Source organism: Mustela erminea, chromosome X (genome assembly GCF_009829155.1).
Source record: "Mustela erminea isolate mMusErm1 chromosome X, mMusErm1.Pri, whole genome shotgun sequence".
Taxonomy (NCBI): domain Eukaryota; kingdom Metazoa; phylum Chordata; class Mammalia; order Carnivora; family Mustelidae; genus Mustela; species Mustela erminea.
Window position 1 is genome coordinate 9,091,023 of NC_045635.1, and position 17,805 is coordinate 9,108,827.

Consider the following 17,805-nt stretch of genomic DNA (forward strand, 5'->3'; position numbering starts at 1 on the left):
GTGGTTGATAGAGCCGAGGATCAAAGCTTTCGTCTCTCAGTCCTGCTCTAAAATCCTGGTTCACACGTGACCTGCAGTAGCAGTCCTAGAAGAAAGCCAGTCAGTGAAATGATTGACCAGCAAGCATCACGGCCTTGTGATGGCCTGGCACCTGGCACCGGGCCCCGTGCCTTCCTCGCCATCACCCTTCACGAGACTGTAAGGTGACGCTCCACCCCATGGTGCCCCTTAATGGACACCCCTTAGGTCTTGGGATGGAGGCAGGGTTAGAATGGGACTTCCCTCTTAGGGATGAAGGGATAAGCCGAGAGGCACGAACTTAGAGCATAGGGACAGAGCATGCCTCATATGATCCCACTAGGGCATGGGTAAGTATTTGAAAGGTAAATATTCTGCGCAGAAACCGTGCAGTGGTACGTGTTCCCAGTGAGTCAAGTCGATATAGGAAGGGGTCACGGATGTGCTTTTCTTGGAAAAGAGCCAAACAGTTTCTGAGACCATTTTGCCCTTGAAATCTTGGAACAAGACAAGGAAGAAGGAGGCTAGCCTAGTTTTCTGGAAAAATGCATGTGCACACATATGTAGGATATAATGAAGCAATACCGTGCTTCCCGGTGATGTGTAGCCCTGTGCCCTGCTCCTGATGACTGAGCACACCACTAGAAAGCCAGTCACTGTGGTCCTAGTGGACTTGGCACCTTTCAGGGCACCTGGGTGACTCAGTCGTTTAGGCCACTGCCTTTGGCTCGGATCATGATTCCAAGGTCCTAGGATCAAGCTCCATATCCGGCTGTCTGCTCAGCAGGGAGCCTGCTTCTCCCTCTCCCTCTGCCTGCCACTCCCCCTGCTTGTGCTCTCTCAGTGTCAAATATAGAAATCAAATCGTTTAAAAAAAAAAAAAAACTTAGCACATTTCTCGGCCACTGTTCAATTTGCCCCTCATCACCCTGTGATGTAGGCATTTCCCTCTTACACATGAGCAAACTGAGGCCAGGGAATGAGAGATGATGCTCTCAGAGCCCCAGCAGGGGTGGTCAGCCCTGGAATGAACCAAGGATTTCCATAGCAACCCTTTACCGAGCGCACCAGTGCACGGCTTTGATGTGTAGCTCTCGGTCTTTGCACAACCCCCAGTGAGGTCGTTAGCACAAATCCCCATTGCACAGATGCGTAAGCTGAGGCTGCGAGAGTAAAGTGGTTGGAGTTATGTGTGCAGGGGGCATTGGCAAAGCCAGGATTCTGAAGCAGGCGGGAGAGGGGGGATTGGGGGTGGCACAGGGGTGAGGAGGGTGAGTCCAGAGCTGCTACTGTCCGTCGCCTTGCTAACTCCACCTCCCCAAAGCTGCTCTACACAGCGAAGAGGAAGTTAAAGATGTTCCTGATGACAGCTGTATATGCCTCCAAACACTTAAAACATACCACGTAGAGCCCTAAGGGCTTGATGTTTTTACCTCATTTAATCCTCACCGTAACCCTGTAAATGGGGAGCAGTATTGTCCCCAATTTACCAAAGAGAAAACTGAGGCACAGAATATTTAGGTTGCATGCCCAAGTGCCCTCCCCTCTGTAGTGGAGGAGCCGGATTCAAACCCAGGATTCCAACCTCAGCAGAAGTCACATGTGCTTTTCGTGTTCTTTTGCAGCCCCTGTGTTAGGAGACGGACCTAAATTCCTAATTATTCTTACAAAACCTTGATAGTTAAATAGCAGCTCACTTGTCAGTGAATGTGGCATGTTGCGCGTGGTCTCTGTGTCTGTGTGCATGCCGTCCAGCTCCGACCGGGTTCCAAGCGGCCTGGTGGAAAGGTTTGCACGTTTGGCCTCCTTGGGGAAGGGCTGTCGCCTGTCCCCGAGGCAGCGCGCGGCGGCCCATTCTTTGACCCGTGGCGCCCTCTGCTGGTGTCTGTTGCAGAGCTGCAACGACGTGGTGCAGGAGCGGTTTGGGCCGGAGCTGAAGTACGACATAGCCCTGCGGCTGGCGGCTTTGCAAATGTACATCGCAACCGTGACCACCAAGCAAACGCAGAAAATATCCCTCAAGTACATCGAGTAAGTGTTGAGCCTCGGAGGCGATTCAGGCCCAGGGATGCTGCCTCCGTAAGGCCCAAGGGTGTTTTTGACGTCTGTCTCTGTTTCCAACATGGATGTCGTTTGCGGCGGGGCGTTCGTTCAACGGGGGCACGGCGTCCGTTTTGCAGGGGGAGAGACCCACTTCTTCCATAAGCCACCTTTAGCAAATCATGGTTCAAAGGAGGATCGGATGTCACATGAAGTGTAGGTTCTCAAAGTCCCGAACAGACTTGATTCTAAGCCAAGCTTTGGTCTCCGCGCTTTTCAGGCATGAAGGTCTTTAATTCTCATGATGTCCCTGGGAGAGAACTAGCCTTTTTGCTGTATTTTACAGATGAGCCAACCCAGGCACAGTAGGACATAAGGCTTTGGCTGAGTGCCGGGGCTACTAGCTAGAGGGCTCAGGATTCGAACCCAGGTCCGGTGCAGGATTATTGGGGGGGGGGGTCCACCTTGTGCTACCATCCGTGTGATTGATGGAAGCACCTGTGTTCAGGCTGCCACCCCCTCCCTCAATCTTGGCAGCTCTGATGAGAGTTCGTATTTCAAAGTTTATGGCAGGAAAGGAGCCACAGTAAGGCCGTAACAGTAAGGCCGTAGAGTCCTCCCCATGTGCACGAGGGGTGGGCAAGCTATGTGACATCCTACCTTCCAGAGAAGCTTCCCGGGGGCTGCATGTAAAACCTTTCTAAATTCCTGCGTGCCGGGTTGACCCAACAGGGAATAAAATCGCTTCTTCTCAACAGAGTTGAGAAGAACTCAACGGTGACGGTGAGAGCTCCAGGTTGCGGACTCGGAGTCCCCTAGTCTCACAACTCTCGGTTCTCCTGTCTACCCCGAGGGACAAATCCTCACGTACAATTTGAGAACCTCGGGCTTTCCGTTCTCAGCTCACTCTTTCTCACGGATGGCTTGTGTCTGTCTTGCCACACAGGCTGTGAGTGTTGCCTCAGAGAGACTTGGCTCCCAGAGGGGTCTTACACTCAGTCGGACACACTCGCTCCCTCATCCGTTCCCCTTCCGTGAGTTCCTGGGCACGGATGATATGGGCCTCTATGTGAAAAGGCAGCCTGAGCAACCTGCCATGGTTTTCGGACCATTAAAATGCATTTCTGTTCTTACTGTCCATCCCCACGTTCGGCTAGTTGGCACATGGTACCGTCAGAAGCCTCCCAGAGATGACTGGCTTGAGTAAGGCTCTTACAGTCTACGATAATGTTCTCATTAATTAATTTACTCACCTGTTCATTGAGCATTTTATGTGGGTTTCACACTAGGCCAGCAGAAAGTACAAATAAACCTAAAGGACTTGTGATCCGATTATAAAGATACGAGGGGTGCCTGGGTGGTTCAGTCGGTTGAGTGTCTGACTTCAGGTCAGGTTGTGATCTGGCAATCCTGCTTTGGCTCCCCACTCAGCAGGGAGCCTGCTTCTCCCTCTCCCTCTTCCCCTCCCCCTGCTTGTGCACATGCATGTGCTCTCTCTCAAACAAATAAATGAAATCTCCAAAAAAAGATAGATACGATTTAAAATACTGATGTAAGTAGAATTACCAGGCAGCCCGTAAGGAGGGCAAGACAATGGGTAGAAATAGGTGCCCGTGGAGGAGGAGGAGGACATGGTGATCATGAAAAACCCCGTCGTAACTAGCAGTGGCGTGGATGGTCAAGTGGGGGGAGGACTGTCTCCCTCCCCTTCTTTGGAGAGGATCTGGCATAGGAGAAATGACCAAATCTTGGCGGTCTTTACAGTATTTAGGAGACACTGGTTGGGTACCCGGCCAATCAGGGTAGAGTTCATAGATTTCATGATGGAAATGGAGCATTGTTGGGGTAGGGTTGTAGCCGTCGCTGGGGACACGGGCCTTCGGCAAACCTGTATTAACACAGTCCTCTCTCTTTCTCTTGTGTGTGCGCACCTATTGGTGACGTTCGCACTTCCCCATCAGTGTCACACACCCTTAGGGGTCATGAACCCCACGCTGATTGCACACCAGCAGCACTCCTCACACACACACACACACACGCATGCACACATACCAGGCAGAAATGTTGCTTGAAGGACCTAGAGAGACATCATCTTGCTGGCAGAGAAGACAAGTGTGTGTTTCTAGCGAAGCCACCACTGGGGAGGAGGAAGGGAAGGGAAGAATGGCTTTGGGAGCGCGAAGGAGTTGCCCGGGGCCCTTCTCAGTGAAGAGAGAAAAACTGTGTGGGGCTGATGGGGGGGGGGGGGCGGGAATAGTAACAATGGCAATAAACAAAGGAACCGGGAGAAATTGTGTTGGAAATACATACTCAGACACATAAATGAACTCAATGAGACTCAGCGGTGGGTTGGATAAATTGTCTCTTCAATTCCCATTGGTCCCAAAGGCATTCCCCCTGGAGAGGGAAGAGCACGTTTCCTTGAAAATGCAAACAGATGTATTACCCATCGGATAGTAGGTTTCCCGAGTGTAAATTCAAAGTTGCCTCGCTAATTGGGGACCTACCTCCATTTCCTGACTTCCTCACAGTTCATTTGTTCCAACCAACATCAGGGCGCCATTTTGTCTTAGATAACTAATCATCACAAGAATGTGAAATTAAAGATATGCTCTTTATTGCAGAAAAGAATGGGGATTAGAGACTTTCCTTCCCTCTGCTGTGCTGCAAAGCATGAAGGAGAAGAACATAAAGAAAGCACTTTCACACCTTGTCAAAGCAAACCAAAACTTGGTTCCCCCGGGTAAAAAGGTATCACATTTGCATCTTAATAGAAAATGGATTTTAAAGAGAAAGGCTTGTGTGCATTTTTAAAAATGCTTAAAATTAGCGCATGAATAAAATACTTAGCAAGCACCGAACTTTCAGAGGCAATAACTGTACAACCCCAAACCCCTTCCCCTTTTTTTTTCACTATCAACCTGTTTCTAAGGCTAATGACAAGTCAGTGTTCTTATGGAAACTTATTTCTTTCTTGTAAGCTATAGAGTTATTATATGGAGTGTGCGTGTGTGCACGTGTGCACCTGTGCGTGTGAGAGAACCTTGCCTAGCCACTGAGACCTTGTGCTCAGAGAACAGAATTGCGAAACAGTTGTACATTTCCGTCGTGCCATCTTCAATGCATGGCAGCCAGCAAGGGTCCTTGCAAACCAGCTATCACATTATTTAAACCAGGGTTTCTGCCTCCCCACTGTTGACATTTGCAATCATTCTTTGCTGAAGGGAGGGAGGCCCTCTTGTGCATTGTGTGGTATTTAGCAAAATCCCTGGTCTCTACCTACAAGATGCCCTCAATCGTGACATAGAAAAATATCTTCAGACACTGCCAAATGGGCCCCCGAGAGCAAAATCACCCCTGGTTGACAACCACTGAATTAAATCTTACTTTGGAAGGGAAGGTAAAATTATCTCTACCATTCACCATCGTTAGTGTTAAAGTCTCCCTTATTTTTTTTTATCAGAAGAAACAGAAAGGACATTTTAAAATAGAGTGTGGGCCAGAATAGAGAGTTATGTGTATAGGTAATAAAAAGCAAAGGGTTTCAAGAACCAGAAAGAGGAACCTAAAAATACAGGACCTATAAAGTCGAAAGCAGTGTAACAGCCCAAGAACACTTAACAATTGATATTGGCCATAGAAACTTGGGCAGCTCTAATACAAATCACTGTTTATGTGGGTAATTCTTTGGTCTTGGTATTGGGTTATAAGTCATTTTTACTGGCCAAAACATACTTACCGCTATTCCCTCCTCACCCCATGGCTTTTTAAAATGTAAAATCAGGTTTGACACCCTCTAGCCACTGTTGCCTTACATTCAGCATTCAGCTCACAGAAATCCAGCGGGATGTCAGGGATCAAAGTTTTATAGGGGCACCTGGCTGGCTCTGTGGGTAGAGCGTGCAACTCTGGATCTCGTGGTCATGATTTTGAGCCCTGCGTTGGGTGTAAAGATTACTTAAATAAATAACTTTAAAAAAAACAAGAAGTTTTTCTTTTTTTTTTTTTTTTCAATTTCAGTTCTGATTGGCCCAAAGTTAATTTCTTTCGATTGGCTCAATAGGATTTTTTTCAAGCATGGCCCACTGATTTTGTAATAATCGGCTTAACTGCTCTAGGATCTATCTGTCACTGTTTTTCTCTGAAGGTCGGTTTTTCTAGCCAACAGTGAGTGGTTTGCTTTCAAATCAATTTGCAAAGTGCTCCTGGTTTTCGAAAGGAAAGGTAGAGTTAACAATCAAGGACTCCTTTTAAGAGGTGGGAATCTCCATTTTTAAATCTTTAAAATATAACTTTTATCTGGATAAAGTATTTTTTTTTAATATCCTTCACGAAACTCAAAAGATGCTTGAGTTGAACTAACCAAGCAGGGACTTGCCCCAAGCTCCAGCATCTCCCCAATGATTGGAGCACAGAAAGTCTACCCACGCCCAAAAACTTACAAAGGCCGGAGGAAACTTGAGATGAGCTTGGAGAGCCTCTTTCATGGGCTGTAGGTAGATGGCCAGTGTGTGTTCAAAACGGCTCTCAGGAACTCTGTATAGGTGAGTCTCCTGTACACAACCCACTTTGTCCCTACCCACGATCGGAGAGCACCACTCGACTCTTGGAGTCTCCAATAAGCAGACAGTTCAGTGGAATAGTTTACCATCTTGTTCTCATTTGTTGAGTGCCCTGGCCCAGCGTATCCATGTCTGTGACCCAACCACTCCCATACATTTCCCCCCAAATAAACAGGTTTTCATCTGGATCCCTTATTACAGCCCTTTATCCTGAAACCAAACACATAGCAATTTACTTTGACTCTTCATCCAGACTCCTTGTCGTGCCCCCCAGTTCGCCCTGTCGTTCTGCTGGTCTCCAGCAGAAACCTGGCCACACCCACTGCAATTAACACCTGAGGTTTCTTTTCTCTCCTCAGCTCTCTGCACTGCAAGCCAAGGTCCATTATCTCAAGTTCCTCAGTGACCTTCGACTGTATGGGGGCCGTGTGTTCAAGGCAACATTAGTGGTAATTGCTTTTTGGTTTTGGGTGGTTTGTTTTTGTTTTTGTTTTTTTGCTTTCTCTTGGGAGCCACGGAGACCTGCAAAATAGCACTGCCATAGGCTGTCTTGAATGAGCTGCCTTTGACAAAAGCAAATCAGCTGTGAATCTTTTCCAGCCTTCATTTCTAAGCGACTGCAGCACAGTCTGGAAATATCAGAAGAAATGTTAAACTAGATAACGCCACTGTCAAATGCCCTAGAAAAAGAAATATGATGAACCAAGAGCATGGATGTACTCTAACAATGGCCTTCTTTTAAATCACTGGGCCATAAGTTGCTTTCGTGTTAAAAAAGAAACAACAAAAAAAAAATCCCAAAAATCCTCGTCTCTAAGAGTGTCTCATGATTATGAATGTCTGTGCTGGGATAACAGTTACTTTCTACATTATTCATGATTGATCAGCGCCTTGATGCGATCGTCATGTTTGGTTCTTCTAACTGGCTGACTTAGTACAATATAATCGAGGAATACTTGCTAAAGAAAATGTGATCTTATAAGAACAGACCGTCAGGCTCAAGTCTGCATGGTGTTTTAGAGGTCTAGGATTTTTAGGATTTGTCCTTCTCTCTCAGCAGGCGGAAAAGCGCTCAGAAGTGACTCTCCTGGTTGGGCCCCGATATGGCATAAGCCACGTCATAAACACCAAGACAAACCTAGTGGCTCTTTTAGCCGACTTCAGCCACGTCAACAGAATCGAGATGTTTACCGAGGAGGACAGCTTCGTGCGGGTAGAGTTGCACGTGCTGGATGTGAAGGTAAATCTTTCAGCTGTTGACCCGGCACCTTGATCTGAAAAGCTCGTTTGTGGTAACACCGCTATTATTTGCAAAGCCGTCGACATTGCACGGTGGGCAGAGGATCAGAGATGGGACGAGGTACAGAGAAAAATCCACCCAAGTCCGGCCCGAGGCCTCCAGTCCTCCCTAAAGAGCCATGTGATCTGGGGACGAGTTGTTCGACCACTTCATCTGTACACGAGAAAGCAAACGAGTTCATTTCTAAGGTCCTTTGTAGCTCCTGAGTGCGTGAATCATAGAGAGAGAGAGTGGGAAGGTTTTTCCCTGCTAGCCTTCTAGAATATTCCTGTCCAGAGAGTCAGGGATATTTTTCCCAACTTTGTTTAGAACGGCCATTTGGCCCATGTGTGTTTATTCTTTGGGAAAAGCTGAGCATTTCTGTCAGTTAGCCTTTATCTGCTGTGGCCGTTAGTACTGACTGAACCGCTGGCCCCTATGAATGTCATGGCCATTCCATTTAAAACAACAATCTGACATTGTCCTCAAAGGGCAGAACTCAACTCCTGAAGCAGAAGTTGACGGGAAATAATCCAGGTCCCCTCTACCTACCTTCTTGTCCCAGTAGTGGATGAGTCATTGGTTCTGGGCCAGATGTTTCCATAGAGAAAAGGAAACCGTGTCAGTCAGGAGGAGTGCTCTGAGAACAGGCGAGGGTTCTGTCTACACAGCAAATTGAAAAGCCTCTATAGCGGGAAACAGTGACTATGGACTGGAGAGTATGCCGCTCAGACATGGCGGCCATGGCTGGTGGCGTTCATGGGCCGAATCCAGGACCTCTGGTTAACTTCGTGGCAGCGCAAGTGCAAGAACAGACTTGGGACATCTGGCCCACTCTGTGAGCAGAGATGCTAACAACAGTGGCCCCCCTCACAGAAAGAGCAGGGGAAAGAGTGAATTAGAGGCAGTCATCACACACCTGATAACGGGATGATCCGACCCAACGGAAGTAGGTGGCAAGACCCTATGGGTGGTCTCCTGCTTTCCTATAAGGAAAGAATTGTGGGATGCTTTGAGGGAAGCCCTCAGTTGAAATGGAAAGAAAAGGCAGGTTATCAAGGAGTATGGGGGCTTTGGGTGGAATGGTGGATCCCATTAGCCAGGGCCATCAAACGTGGCCAGGGTCCTATACCTTGGACTGAAAGCAAGAGCTCGTCACCTTGATGTTTCTGTGCCTCTCTGGGTGTCTGCTTTTATATTGCTCCCTTATTCCTGTCAAGTTTTCAATTTCACCAAGAATCCTCCAGCAGGTCCACCCTTACTAATTCAAAGAGAATAATTGCTTCAACTAACCACCTCTTCCCTATATGCCCAAACCTTGTCTCCAATCATATGCTAGCCTCACTCTTTCCAGAAAGTTTTACCAAGGCCTTTTCTTAGCTCCCATCTCGGGTTTGTTCTCCTGTGAATTTACAGTTTCTTTTACAAGCAGCCCATCCTGAATCTTTTGGACACATTGCATTCGGTCTTAGATGTAATTTCCACTGGAATTTTTACTTCTTTTCAACACTAATTTGCACTATGAACCCCAACTTCATCTTCCTGTGATTTTTTAGATCACAGGTTCACATTTGGTAACTGACCCCTTAACTGTCACTTTTTCAAAATGTTAACTATTTGGAAACAAAACCAGTGTTGTTGTTTTTTCTCCCATCCCAGTGTTACCTGGGAAGATTCAAAATGTCTCTGCTTTCAAGATGGTGTCACAGAAATGTTTTTCAGCAAGGCTCTTGGTGTTACTTCTGACCTTCTGTATTTCTCCAATGAAATGGTTGCCCAATAACTTTCTTTGTTATATTTCATCAGCACCAGTGCAACTGTTGTCAGCCTGAGGGAACTCATTAAGGAGGAATGGCTTTAACCAAAATATTCTCTTTTGTGTAGCCCATTACACTCCTGATGGAATCATCAGATGCCATGAACTTGGCCTGCTTGACTGCTGGCTACTACCGGCTACTTGTGGATTCCAGGAGGTCAATATTTAACATGGCCAACAAGAAAAATACAGGGACCCAGGAAACAGGTATTCTCTTCCTAAACTCACGAAGTACTACCCATCCCCTGCCTTACCTGACAACAATAAGAATGTTTCTTTAAAAGTTAAAATTGTGCTCATGCAAAAATCTAGTGTCCAAATGTAATACAAAAACCTTCAAATAATTCTGATATGGTCTATTTTTTAGATGAAAATATTGATTTTTTCCATCCTGTTTTACTCGTCCCTTGGAAATGGTGGTGTTTCAAAGGGAGTGGTGTTTACTCATCACTTGGAAATGCTGAACATGTTTCAAAGGGAGTGATTTTCTTATTCTGAAGGTAGTAAGCATCAGTCTTTGTGACGGAGTTTTTATTGCCTTGCTCTTCCAGAACTCAGGATGGGGAGAACTAATGATGGAATGCACGGTAGGACTTGTAAGGCCCCCCGCCCCCCCAGCCCCCCACCCTGCTTAGGGCTTTTCCTTCCTTAAGGGGCCCTAGGCCTAGATGTCTGGGCACCTCCTCCTATATCCGACTTATATCCAGGATTCTGGGAGCTCTGAGACCCACTGGAGGGCTTAGGGATCACCCAGCACTTGGACTTGGGCCTCTAGAAAGAACTCTGTAGTGGGAGCACTGATATGGCAAAGACATCCAACCAGTTCAGCCACTTGACAGGACAAGATAGTTCCCAAGTGGGGACAAGGAGGACTGCGGTGTTAACAGCTTCTCTGAGAGTGGGTGGTTTTCATTTGCTTTAGACTTTCTTTTCTTTAGTGTTTGATTAGTTTCTTCCATCTACTGGGGACACTCAGTAAATGTGGCTGATGGACAGACACTAGCACTCAAGCCAGAGCTGCTGACCCATGAACAAATCATCACGGGGGGTTCTGAAATCAGGGTTTCTCTTAAAGGGAAAAATCTTAAGAACAAATTCCATCGTCACCATTTCTGAAAGGGGTGGGGGAGGGAAAATCCTCTCACTTTCCGACTTAGTCGAAAACGTATATCATTACTCCCTAAATATCTTGTTCCTTATAGACGCGCACAACCACACAGCTCACGCACAGCTGATGATGATGGCTGGGGAGGGGAAAGCAGTTGGTCACAGAAAGAAGGGGACCCTGAGAGAAAATGAGGGCGATGGCCAAGGCATGCCAGAAGGCAACTTGGAATTACAACTGGACGTGATCCAGCCCCACCTGGAAGCGTCTTATTTCCATTTCTCCAAGTTTCAGTTTTCTCATTTGTAAAATCGGGACCGAGAAGCTAGTGGGCAAGGGAAGGGTTCAAAAGGAATTTGTGTACAACACCTAAAAGGATGCCCAGAACTTCTGTCAATAAGGGACAGGGAAGCAGGAGTGGGAGAACTTGAGAACAAAAGTGACAGAAATGGAGAAAGGAAAGGAAGACAGACATAAGGCAAGGGAAGACCCCGAGACACGCAAATGATCAAAAATAAACAGGGAAGGAACAAGAAGGCGGTGGCAAGGGTACGCCAGCTCTGATGGTGAACATTTGTGGGATCACACGTTTTCGAGCTAGGAGATTTTGAACAACTTCACCCCGGCCTGGGAAATTCCAAAGATCGGTTCTGCAGTGTAACACAACCCTGTCATGTTGGAGAACCGATTTTTTGCTTTTTATTTTCAAATCTTAAAGTTGATCTTGAAAATGGAAACTTTTTTCCCCATAGACTGTTGAGATTGTACAGGTGTGTGTAGAAGACGAAACCTACCATTTCAACAACAGTCACAGTAATAAGGGCCTACATTCTGTCCTTTAGATAGTGACTCACAATGTCATGTGACCCTCCGAGACCCAAGAAGCACGGAGGGTAAAGCTTGTTTAGACTAGCTCATCCCTGGTCCACACTGTCTTCCCACAAGATTAGGCCATGGTGTCGACCCCAGTTCCTAACCCACATCCTTCTGTGTCTCTAAAATCATTCCAAAAGCCAAGCCAGTACACCATTTTGGAAGGAAGCCAAGACTGAGTGTGTATTTTCTTCTTACCTCAAATTGATCAGAGACCTTAGTCAAGATCTCTAATAAGGAACAGCAAGCCCCCATTTCTTCCCTATCCTGAAAACTAACCTTTGGTTACTTTCAGAATCCCTGAACCCACATAGCGATGACCTCTGAGCATTAGGAGGAGCTGAGTTAAGTATCAGTCAACCATTTTAGCCACCGCTCTGTTCAGCTTTCATGTTTTTCTAAACCAGAAGTTGGCAAAAGATGGCTGACGGGTCAGATCTTGTTCTTGTAAATAAAGTTTTACTGGCACTCAGCTGTGCACATTATACTTGTTTCCTAGGGCTGCCATGCCAGGTTATCACAAACCCTGAGTCTTAACAGGAACTTACTCTTTCATAGTTTTGGTGGCTACAGGTCCAAAATCTAGGCAGCAGCAGGGCTGTACTTCCTCCACAGGCTCAAGGGGAGAACCTTTTCTTGCCTGTCCCAACTTCCAGGGGCCAGCAGCATTCCTTATGGCTGCATGACTCTGATCTCTGCATCGCCTTCCCAGCTTTTCCCTCTGCTTTCCCCCTATAAGGACACTGATTGTTGGATTGAAGGCCCGCACGGATAATCTGGATGAACTCATCTCAAGAGCCATAACTGAATTATCCTTGCAAATGCTCTTTTTTCAAATAAGGTCATATTCACAGAGCGGACCTGTCTTTTGAAGAGGCCCCTGTCCAGCCCATTGCATGCATGTCTTTGGCTGGTGGCCGTGGCTACTTTCTTGGGAGAAGAACAGAGTTGAGTGGTTGCTCAGTCGACCCACAAAATCTAAAATGTCTACCATCTAGCCCTCCCTTTGTAGGAAGAATTTGCCAGCCACTAGTTTAAACCCAGAGCTCTGTCATGGCTTTGCTAAACTGCTCTCCGTCTTCCGGCAATTCAGTCCCCCCACACACCGCCCCACACACAGCCAGTCGTCATCAAAATTGTTCATAAAACAGTGCTGAACCCCCACACGTCTGTTTATCATCAGCTAACATGTAAATATGGTTCTCATGGAGTAGCTCAGTGTCTTCAAAATCATGTCTTTACTTTCTACTCGCAAAAATACATGCATTTAAGAAAAGGACTTGGAACAACATTCAGCATTGAGTTTAATGTGTACCACTTGGGGGAAGCAAAAACATCTTCCGTAAAACTGATTTTTTTCTCCCCGTATGTCTTGTACAGCTGATGTCAGTATTATCCAGACTTAGGCCCGGGGGCAATTCGAGGGCACAAATGGGAGAATGTGTGGCCCCAACATTTCCTCAGAATGTTTCCTCTGGAATCTACAAAGCAATATTGACAGAATGACACACTGCCTTGTCTTGTTAAATGTCAGAGCAAAATCTCCACATCAGAATTCCCTCTTGGAAGACCCTTGAGGAACAGCCAAAACAATGATTTTTAAATTAGGGTTTTGCGATTTTAATTCATGAGGAACATCAAACAAACCCTCAGGAGTTCTCCTGATACCAATAACAATTGAAATTAGCTAAACTGTTAAGTATGCTTGGAAACAGCAGAGAGGAAAAAAAAAAAAAAAGAAAAGAAAAGAAATAGAAGAAGTATGTTACCTGTAATGCAGTCCACCTTACACAATCATACACGTGTGCACATGCGCGCACACACGGGCTTCCATCCTGACCTTTATGGGTGAAAACCTTAACACCCACTAGGATATACAAAGACTGAAGATAGAGGTTTTTGTGTTCTCATTACAATGTTATCCTATTCTTATGTATGTATGTGTTAGATTATTTTTGTTGTGACATTATTATATTATCACTACAATATTTCCTAAAATATGTGGTGAAAATACAAGACTTTCTCTTAACTCAGGGAGGAAAAATTCCAACATCATCTTCCACAAGGTGGGGAATGTCAGCGCTTGCTTTACTGAGAAAAGGGGGATCTATTTTCTGGAATGACAGCTGATTCGACTATGGCCTTTAAGGAATTTGAAAGGCGTGTTGTATATTCCCATTCATAGGCGGAAATGAGGTCTTCTAATAATAGAACCAAGGGTCACATGGAGTTAAGCTCTAGTTCCCTATTCTCAGATGGTATTCTTTTTTTTTTTTTTAATCAAATAGCAATTCTATTTTGTGCGGGCTCGATTTTGTTAAGGTCAGCTCTCCTAACCAGGAAAGCCCGACACCTGAAGCCTCCATCGACTGGTTCGCTGTCCGGAAAGCTGCGTGACCGTATTTCCAAAAGTGATACTACAAGCCATGAAATTAAGAAACCAGGCCTTCCAGTAACCTTGTCTTTGCATGATTCTTTCTCCTTAGGAACTGAAAATAAAGGAAAACATAACCTCCTTGGCCCCGACTGGAACTGTATACCCCAGATGACCACGTTCATTGGCGAAGGGGAACAGGAAGCCCAAATCACATATATAGATTCAAAACAGAAGACGGTCGATATTTCAGATGGCACCTTGTGTCCCAAAGACCACCGGCACCTGTATCTAGACAACACCTATAATCCAGATGAACTTAACCAGCCGTTGACCCAGCCGGGAGACGCTCCGTGTGAGGCCGACTACAGGACTCTAGCTCAGCGGTCCCTGTTGACCCTCTCAGGACCAGAAACACTGAAGAAAGCACAGGAGTCTCCGAGAGGAGCTAAAGTGTCCTTTATTTTCGGAGATCTCGCCTTGGATGATGGCGTGAATCCCCCAACTCTCGGCTACGAAAGACTGTTGGAGGAGAGCCCGGAACTGCTGGAGAAGCAGAGGAGTCTCTACATGGCCAGTGCCAATGACATGAAGGGCCTGGATCTTGCTCCGGATCCCGAGAGCATCCAGTTTGTGGCAAATTCCGTTTATGCAAACATAGGCGACGTGAAGAACTTTGAGACTGCTGAGGGGATAGAGGAGCCCCTCTTGCACGACATCTGTTACGCAGAAAACACCGACGATGCGGAGGACGAGGACGAGGTGAGCTGTGAGGAGGACCTCGTGGTGGGAGAGATGAACCAGCCGGCTATCCTCAACCTGTCTGGGTCAAGCGATGACATCATTGACCTCACGTCCCTGCCCCCTCCGGAAGGGGACGACAATGAGGATGACTTCCTGCTGCGTTCCTTGAACATGGCCATCGCTGCACCCCCACCTGGCTTTCGAGATAGTTCAGATGAGGAGGACTCTCAGAGCCAGGCAGCCTCCTTCCTCGAGGACAAGGAGCCAGGCAGAAGTCTGCAAGGTGATGAGATCCCCGTGTCTCTCATTGATGCGGTGCCCACCAACGCCGAGGGGAAGTGCGAGAAGGGCCTGGATAACACCGTGGTTTCCACTCTGGAAGCTCTAGAAGCTCTGTCCGTGTCAGAAGAACAGCAGACCAGTGACAATTCAGGTTCTTTCACGATTGTTACATTTATTCACTGATACCCGTGCATTTCGTCCTCTCAAGCCATTTACCCCCGGAGTCCTGTTACCTGCTCTTCTCCATTTCACGCATGTCCCGCTTCATAAGTGTGTTGAAACGACCATCATGGGTTTTTTTGTGTATATGATTTCCTTTGTTCTTTTGTTTTGTTTTGTTTTTTGTTTTTGTTTTTTTTTTAAATATGTGGCATGTATTTTTCCTCATTTCTGGAACAATTGTGCAATAAACTCAGAGTCCTCACTGCAAAGGGAAAACCTCGGTTTTTTTGTTTGTCTTTTGTTGTTGTTGTTGTTGTTGTTTTTTAGTAATAACGAGTCCCATTTTCTTACATGTCTCCTAGTGCCTCTGATGCATCCAGTAATCGGTTCTTGTCTTTCACGGCATGCAGGTGTAGCCATCTTGCGGGCTTATAGTCCCGAGTCTTCATCAGACTCGGGCAATGAGACTAACTCTTCCGAAATGACTGAGAGCTCTGAACTGGCCGCAGCACAGAAGCAGTCAGAAAGCCTCTCCCGCATGTTCTTGGCCACTCACGAAGGCTACCACCCGCTGGCGGAGGAACAGACAGAGTTCCCCACCTCCAGAACCCCCGCCGGGGGCTTGCCTCCCCAGTCCGCCCACGCCCTGGCCGCCCGCCCCGTGACTGACCTCCCGCCCAAAGTTGTGCCTTCCAAGCAGATCCTTCCCCCGGACCCTATGGAGATGGAGCCCGAAACCATGGAGACCAAGTCGGTCACTGACTATTTTAGCAAACTGCACATGGGGTCGGTGGTGTATTCCTGCACCAGCAAAAGGAAAAGCAAGCTGGCCGACGGGGAGGGGAAGGCTCCCCCTAGTGCAAACCTGCCCGGGAAAAAACAGCAGGGGACCAAAACAGCCGAGGCAGAGGAGGAAGCCAAAGGTAAATTTGGTACCGTGTCTTCAAGGGACAGCCAACACCTAAGCACTTTTAACCTGGAAAGAACTGCCTTTCGCAAGGACAGCCAAAGGTGGTACGTGGCCACTGAGGGGGCGGTGGCCGAGAAAAGTGGCCTGGAAGCGGCAACGGGGATCCCATTCCCGAGAGCTTCTGGTCTGGGGACCAGGGAGGCAGAAGAGAAGGTTGAAGGGGCTCCTGACGGAGAAGCCAGTGAGGTTTCAGCACTTGGCCAACGGGATCACTTCTTAACGGACGTGACCTGTGTATCTTCAGCCAAAGACTTAGATAATCCCGAGGACACCGACCCGTCTACCTGTGACCATCCTTCCAAGCTTCCTGAGGCGGAAGACAGCGTGGCCCGCCTCTGTGACTACCACTTGGCCAAGCGGATGTCCTCGTTACAAAGCGAGTGCCATTTTTCTCTGCAGAGCTCTCAAGGCTCGTCGGTGGACGCGGGCTGTGGCACAGGCAGCAGCAGCACGAGTGCCACGCCCGTGGAGTCCCCACTCTGCCCCGCCATGGGCAAGCACCTGATTCCCGAGACTTCAGGGAAGGGCATGAGTTATGTTCCCTCTGAGGAGAGAGCCTCTGGGCTGCCCCCCCACGGAGCCGCCTTTAAGGAATTACACCCACAGGCAGAAGGGATGTGTCCGCGGATGGCAGTGCCCGCCCTGCACACAGCTATTAACGCGGAACCCCTGTTCGGCACTTTGCGAGATGGATGTCATCGACTCCCCAAGATTAAGGAAACCACAGGTACAGCGATGATGGATTTAGTGCTTTGCGTTATGCACCCAAGACACGTAAACCAGATTTACGACAAACCGAAAGATATAAAGTCTGGAAGAAAAGGACAAGTTAGGGCGTTTGGGAGTTTTGTTTTTGGTTTTTGGGTTTTTGGGGTTTTGTTTTTTTTAAAAGGCTGCAAAACTATGGCCAGCCTAAGTAGCGATCATGGGTCCTCCCCTCCCCCCAGTGTTCAGTGAACACTGAAGTTTCTGGATCTGGATCAAGAGTGGGAACAGCATTTGCTGTTTGGACTCTTGCTCTGTGCCTGCTTCCAAACTGTGGGGGAGTAATACATTTTTTTTTTCTAAATTCTAAATGGGGATTTTTAGCAGCACTCAGCAGGACTTTTGGTTATGAGACAGTATGATGTAGAGCCCCAAGAGTCTGATAGCCCTCTCAAGACTTCGAATTTCTGTTTTTGCCATTTCATTATTGAGGGGCAAGGAAGGTTAATAGAGCAGGGTAGTGGGGAGGTCGAAGGGGTTAGGGAAGATCATTTGCCCTTCACTAATACTTACTATGCCAACCTACTCTGTAAGACTTTCTTAGACACGTGTCCTAAAGTATCTGGCACACCTCAGGGTCAGGAAGGCTCCAGGGGTACGCATGACGAGCTGCTACATTTTCCCCCAAAGAATAAAATAGGGGCACAGGTAGAAACAAGAACACAGCCACCTTCTGCACCCACCTTCACCATCCTGCCACCCAGTGGGCACATAGTCCTCTCACCAATCTACTTGGCCAGCCATCACATGGCAAAAACCAATGTTCTTTCACACTCTCAAATATCAAAGTATATCAGCAATTGTCTCTTCCGTCC

The 17,805-nt window shown here is 47.3% G+C and overlaps 1 protein-coding gene across 5 annotated transcripts in view; it reads left to right on the forward strand.

Moving 5' to 3' along the window:
- Nucleotides 1-17,805, forward strand: part of FRMPD4 (FERM and PDZ domain containing 4) — an 854,311-nt gene that overhangs the window by 831,597 nt on the left and 4,909 nt on the right. For all 5 annotated transcript variants that reach the window (XM_032329882.1, XM_032329884.1, XM_032329883.1 and 2 more), the window contains 7 exons: nucleotides 1,913-2,049; nucleotides 4,683-4,809; nucleotides 6,980-7,069; nucleotides 7,678-7,860; nucleotides 9,784-9,922; nucleotides 14,180-15,244; nucleotides 15,666-16,952. In XM_032329882.1, the coding sequence (XP_032185773.1) occupies nucleotides 1,913-2,049; nucleotides 4,683-4,809; nucleotides 6,980-7,069; nucleotides 7,678-7,860; nucleotides 9,784-9,922; nucleotides 14,180-15,244; nucleotides 15,666-16,952 (3,028 nt within the window). The remainder of the gene's footprint in view (nucleotides 1-1,912; nucleotides 2,050-4,682; nucleotides 4,810-6,979; nucleotides 7,070-7,677; nucleotides 7,861-9,783; nucleotides 9,923-14,179; nucleotides 15,245-15,665; nucleotides 16,953-17,805) is intronic.